The sequence below is a fragment of the Lactuca serriola genome, chromosome 1 (genome assembly GCF_051521515.1).
Source record: "Lactuca serriola cultivar US96UC23 chromosome 1, Lser_US96UC23_V15, whole genome shotgun sequence".
Classification (NCBI taxonomy): Eukaryota; Viridiplantae; Streptophyta; class Magnoliopsida; order Asterales; family Asteraceae; genus Lactuca; species Lactuca serriola.
The window spans coordinates 130534252-130540927 of NC_136408.1; the positions used below are offsets into that span (position 1 = coordinate 130534252).

General features: G+C 27.5%; 1 protein-coding gene across 1 annotated transcript; it reads left to right on the forward strand.

Moving 5' to 3' along the window:
• Positions 1-1058: 1058 nt before the first annotated feature.
• Positions 1059-6034, forward strand: LOC145070955 (heat shock 70 kDa protein 3-like). Its single transcript, XM_079017906.1, has 3 exons — positions 1059-1406; positions 3878-4107; positions 4191-6034. Exons 2-3 carry the CDS (start codon positions 3897-3899, stop codon positions 5831-5833), a joined length of 1854 nt encoding a protein of 617 aa, XP_078874032.1. The 5' UTR covers positions 1059-1406; positions 3878-3896; the 3' UTR covers positions 5834-6034.
• Positions 6035-6676: the final 642 nt, after the last annotated feature.

The following is a 6676-nucleotide window of genomic DNA, read 5'->3' on the forward strand; positions in this document are numbered from 1 at the left end:
TTCATTTATTTGTAGTAAGCAAACTAATCAAAATTAACATTTTGAACTGTCTATCCTTGTGATCCATATTAACAATAAACAATCAAATAATAATCTCAAACCAACAACAAACAAACAAATCAAACTGTCAAAACCAATGACGAACAACAATAGTCAAACACAATTGCAAAATCTCAAAATAAAAAAAAATACCAACAACAACCACATGAACTAAGCTTCAAACAATAACCAAAAACGAAAAAAAAAAGCTTTATGTCCTAAAATCATACTGCAATAATAAAGTGATGGCGAGAGAAACGGTACTCTGAACTTAAAACGTGGCGCTGAAATAAAATTGTGGCGAGATAGATACTCCCAAGCCGAATCACATCATGGAAAATGATGAGAAACCCCAAAATCAAACGGATAGAAACAACATTCGGAATCCTCGAAAAATCGAGACGAAACAAAACAAGCCAAGTACAAAAACAGATCAGAATGACATACCACGTAAACTAATGAAAAAAGAAATGCTATTATATAATTATTAAATAATAAAAGAGATAATTACAAATGAAGTGAAACACAATATAAATGGAATAAGTTAAAATGTTAAACCTAGCTATTGGACTAAAAGCGAGACCAAACCAAAACATAAACAACCTTATAATTTTATAATGCTAACACAATCAATGTATAAGGGTAAATTAATTTTGTAATGGTGTGCTAACACAATCATCGATGAGGAGATGGGGAGGACTATATTCATCCATTAAATTTTTAATTGGTATCATTTGTTATATACGTAAATTATATTAGACTTAGGCCTAAGTCGCATGTTCATGTCTATCATTTGTTGTATATATATAAATTATATTAGACTCGGTCGCATATTCTAGGGTTATCATTTCCCACCAAGTATTTTAATGCTCCCAAATATTATAAGACGACTTGAAGTCTTAAAAAATATTGGAAAAAACGAAAAGGAAAATACAATAATTTTGTAACTGGGTTGTATATATAGATGAGAAGATGGGGAGGAGTAGATACATTCATTCATAAAAGGTAAACATTATAAAGTAGTCTTTTGAGATAATATCTCCTAGTCCATTAATTAGTTGTATTAGTATGGAAAGCCAATTTATCATTTGTTATACGTATAAATTATATTAGACTGAACTCAGTCTACTGTTCTAGTCTGAAATACCTATGTTACTTGAAAGTCAATTTGCTTCATAAAGTTTTTAAAATTTATTTACTTGGTACGATATGATATATGCATGAAATTAAATCATTTAAATGCTTTCTTTACCTATGTTGTCGATGAATTTTTGTGATTTAACCTCCTACATGCTTAGAGTTCTAATTAATGTACGTACAGGGAAATAGAAAATATAGACGAAGAAGAGCCTATCACATAATAATCGGTTAGTCTCTCTCTCTCTCCTAAAAAGATTATATATATATATATATATATATATATATATATATATATATATATATATATATATATATATATATATATATATATATATATATATATATCACATTTATGAAAAAATAAACAACATCAAATAATATATAGGTGGAAGAAATTCATTAAAAAAACTAAAAAGAAATATTAAACATTTTTCAAAAAATGAATATACAAATGCACATAACTATATGTATATTCATACTAAAAACAAATTCAAATTTTTTATAGGCGCTTCTTTTGATGATAGTCAAAAATAATTTAATTTTTTTTAAAAAATAATTTTTAGAAAACATTTATCATTTATGTGGAGTTCTTATTATATATATATATATATATATATATATATATATATATATATATATATATATATATATATATATAGTTAGGTTATTTTGTTTTCACTATCTATTTTGTGCATGTATGATTGATTCTGGACCAATCATTTTAGTTATTTTAAAAAAATAATTAATGTTTATTAAATGCTTAAGATATATATATATATATATATATATATATATATATATATATATATTTGAGAGATAATTGATGTATTTCTATCTATATTTTTTGATGTCAAAAAAATAAAAAATAAATAATATTTAATCAATAATTACTAGAAAAAAAAAAATACATATTTAAAAATCCCATTACTTTTTAGATTTTTCTTTATAAAAAAGTACAATTAAAAATTTAGAAAATTATATTTTTCTCTATTTTTCTGAAAACAATTTGACACTTGAAATGTGTCGCATGACATGGTATGAAATATACTTATTTTTCTAACAAAAGGCATTTGGTCTTAGAATATATATATACATATATATATAACAACCAAAAAGTTCTTGATGAATTTAAGCAATTTTAGAGAATGTGTGACAAATTAAGCCTCTTGAAATGGAAGGAACGTATTTTCTAGTTGTAGTATAATTAAAAACACATACAAAATTGAAATGAATAAAGTGAACGGTATATATATATATATATATATATATATATATATATATATATATATATATATACATATATATATATATATATATATATATATATATATATATATATATATATACATACATATATATATATATATATATAACAACCAAAAAGTTCTTGATAAATTTAAGCAATTTTGCAGAATGTGTGACAAAATAAGCCTCTTGAAGTCATTTTTGCCCCCTTTCACTTTATTCATTTCAATTTTGTATGTGTTTTTAATTATACTAGAATTAGAAAATACGTTCCTTCCATTTCCGTCTTCGTTTCTGATTAGGGGTGGTAGTTAGTCGGTTCTCAGTGATAGTTTGATAGGATGATAATCGGTGTGTAATAAGAACCATAATACTTCGTTTTCTTCATGGGCACTATGTATTTTCCTTAATAATTCTATGCATCTCGACCTTATCCATCTCTTCGATATCTTTCATCGTTTAGTACTAGTTTTTAAAATTACATTCATTTTCTTCGACTCTACATTTCTTCGGTTCTTTCTGCCCTTTCGATATAAATATCTTTGGTTATTACAACATAAATATTAAAACTAAATTGTTGGAATATTCAAATATTTTATTAGAATATTAGAGTATAAATATTCAAATAATTCTAATATTCTAATAAGATAATAGAATATTCTAATAATTCTTTTAACAGTTGTAATAATACATTATAATATTTTAGCATATCTAACTATTTTTTAAGAATACTAGAATTCTTTTAACATTTTAAGAATTCTATTTGAGTTATTACAATCTAGTATTCTATTAGAATATTTCACATATATTTCATAAGAAACGGCAATTTTATTTACTTTCTTTTACTATTTTTATTTTTTTGGATAAACTAAATAAAGAAAAAAATATTTAAATTTTGTATCTTGAATTTTTCTTTTTATTTTGAATTTTAGATTTTTTTTTATTTTTGATTGCGTCCCCATGTCTTCCATAATTAACGTGGTTTGTTATATATATATATATATATATATATATATATATATATATATATATATATATATATATATATATATATATATATATATATATATATATATATATATATATATTGAACATGAGCAACACATGGTTATTTTTGCACACTAGAAAAAGTCAATTTAAGAGTATAATGTTTAGGCATTTCTTATATTTAAGTTGCAGGCCTTTTATAAATTTTAAAATGAAAAAATTATTGTTTAATTAAATCGGTGCACAAATTGTTAAATTTAATAATATTTATTTGTGAAGATAACTTAAATAACTTCTACAAATAAAATAAATAAATAAATAAATAAATAAACCATCCTCATATTTTTTTTAAATATTGTTTGTTTATTATTTTTTCAAGCTAGTTATTTTGCTTAAATGCATATAGTTTTGAAGAGTTAAATGAGCATAATTATCAAAATAAATAGTCATTACGTTTTGAATGTAGACTTTTACCTGGAACAACCATGAATAGAAGAGGTTCTGTGGCTATTGGTATTGATCTTGGAACAACATATTCTTGTGTGGGTGTTTGGCAAAATGACCAAGTTGAGATCGTAGCTAATGATCAAGGAAATAGGACTATGCCATCTTGTGTTGCTTTCACGAATGGTGGACGTCTAATAGGTGAAGGTGCTAAGAACCAGATTGCTATGAACATCACCAACACTATTTATGGTTTGCATTTAATTCATTTGCGACTTTGTTTTAAGTTCTATTATCATACGTTGTTGATTAACATAAACATGGTGGATTTTCAGATGCAAAAAGATTGATTGGAAGGAGATTCAGTGATACCAAACTTCAGGAAGACATGAAGTCATGGCCTTTCGATGTTATAAAAGGAAGTAACAACATTCCAATGATTGTAGTTACTTACAATGGTGAAAAGAAGGAGTTTTCTGCGGAGGAAATTTCATCCATGGTTCTTATTAAATTGAAAGAAGCTGCAGAGAAATTCCTTGGTAAAGTTGTACGTGATGCAGTAATCACGGTACCAGCTTATTTTGATGATTCCCAACGCCAAGCAACAAAGGATGCTGGTCATGTTGCTGGACTTAATGTTCTACAGATAATCAATGAGCCAACTTCAGCAGCAATTGCATATGGATTAGACATGAAAAATGATATAGTTCGTGACATAAATGTGCTCATCTTTGATTTAGGTGGTGGTACATTTGATGTCTCTCTTGTCAACATTGATACGAATGGTACGATAACAGTTAAGGCCGTTGCCGGTGACACTCACTTAGGCGCCCAGGACTTCGATAATGCAATGGTTGACTATTTTGTGGAACAGTTCAAGAGAAAGCATAATATAGACGTCAGTGTGAATAAAAGAGCACTATCTCGGTTGAGGGTAGCTTGTGAAAAAGCAAAAAGAGTTCTCTCTTCAATTATTGATACTACTATCGACATCGACAGCTTTCATGATGGTGTTGATTTTTCTATGAGAATATCTCGTGCAATGTTTGAAAAGCTTAATGAAGATTTCTTTAGTAAGTGTATAGAGATGGTGGAGAAGTGTTTGGGTGATGCAGAAATGAATAAATGGCAAATAGATGAGGTAGTATTAGTTGGTGGCTCAACAAGGATACCCAAGGTACAACAATTATTGAAAGACTTCTTCCAAGGAAAAGAGCTTTCTAAAAAGATCCATGTTGATGAGGCAGTTGCATATGGTGCAACAGTTCTTGCTGCAAAATTAACTGGCTGCACTGGTAAAAAAGTTAGCAACTTAGTGTTGATAGATGTTGTGCCTCTGTCACTTGGTGTAGATCTCCATGATGGGTCTTTTAATGTTATAATTAAAAGAAATTCCTCAATACCTACCAAGAATGAAAGAAATTATTATACTGTTATGGATAACCAAGAAAGTATAACTTTTAATGTCTATCAGGGTGAAAGAAGTAGGGCTATAGACAATAATTGGTTGGGAAGATTTGCAGTCGCAGTCCCACGTGCACCGAAGGGTAGGTCATCGGTAAGAGTGGCCTTTGACGTTGATGCTAACGGTATCTTAAATTGCTCGGGAGTGGAATTAACAACTGGCCAAAAAATAGCGATTACAATTACCAATTACAAGGAGAGACTTTCAACACGAAATATCGAGAAAATGCTTGAGGATGCTCATAAGTACAAATTACAAGATGAGGAGTACGAGAAGACAACTTCTGTACGTAATGCATTGGAGGACTACATTTACGATGTGAAGAGCAAAATCAAGAAAATAGGAAACACTACTAAGAGATTTAATAATAAAGACTTGGAAATAATGGAAATCGCCATAGAAAAGGCAAGCGAAATTCTTAAAGAAAGCCAACTTGCAGATTCTGGTCAGTATCAAAAGGCGCTAAATCAGTTGGAAAAGGTATGTGTGCCAATAATTGCCCAACATGTTTAAACTACATTTTCTTAGTCATGATGGAGAATTATTTGGAGTGTCATCCACTATAACTATTTGGAGTGTCATCCACTATAACGTATGTGTTATAGTTTGTATTTGTTAATTTTAATTTACATTTGAGTGTTGGATTGAATTTGTGTGTGAGTGAAGAATAAAATGATTTGATACTATTTCTATTATTTCTATTATATATAGTCAATAAATATATTTCTCCTTTTCAATTTGCACTTTTCGTTTTAGAAAAATAGATACGAAAACTTGTCAACAAATATGGTAAAATAACATTGTTTATAAAACAATACAACAACATTTTAGTTCATGAATAATAGCAACAAAAAATTCCATCGTTTGTTTGCATTAATTCCTCACATAAGTTTTCATTTTTTTCATTTGTGCATGTTTTAGCGAAGATGGGCATAATATTTTTCCTTTTATTTCATTTCCTTTCTTACAAGTTTCAAATTATGTTCGAAATATATAAAGAACATGAAAAGAGATAGCTTTTAACATTACATCCAAAATAAAATGTAATAATACAAACTACAATGCTCTTATGAAAAATAAATAAACTTCTCAAATGAAAAATTACAATCATTAAGACAAAGGACAATACCATATTTTAGTGTGTAATGTCTTAAAAGAAACTACAAATTACCAAACTAAGTTTTGTAAAGCTATAATTTCCAAAAGTGATGTATTTTTTTTCAATCTAGGTAAACTTTTGCTTGTGATGTTTGCATAAATGAACACATTAGTCCATGGTTGATTGGCTAGAGAGAGCCTAATTTCATCTATAAAATAAAGCCATTTGTAAACCTCCTCATCCTCCTATATCACAAA

Coding starts and splice junctions, on each gene's coding strand:
- LOC145070955 (XM_079017906.1), top strand. CDS start 3,897: ATGAATAGAAGAGGTTCTGTGGCTATTGGTATTGATCTTGGAACAACA. Junction 4,108..4,190: donor CATCACCAACACTATTTATG/GTTTGCATTTAA, acceptor GTGGATTTTCAG/ATGCAAAAAGATTGATTGGA.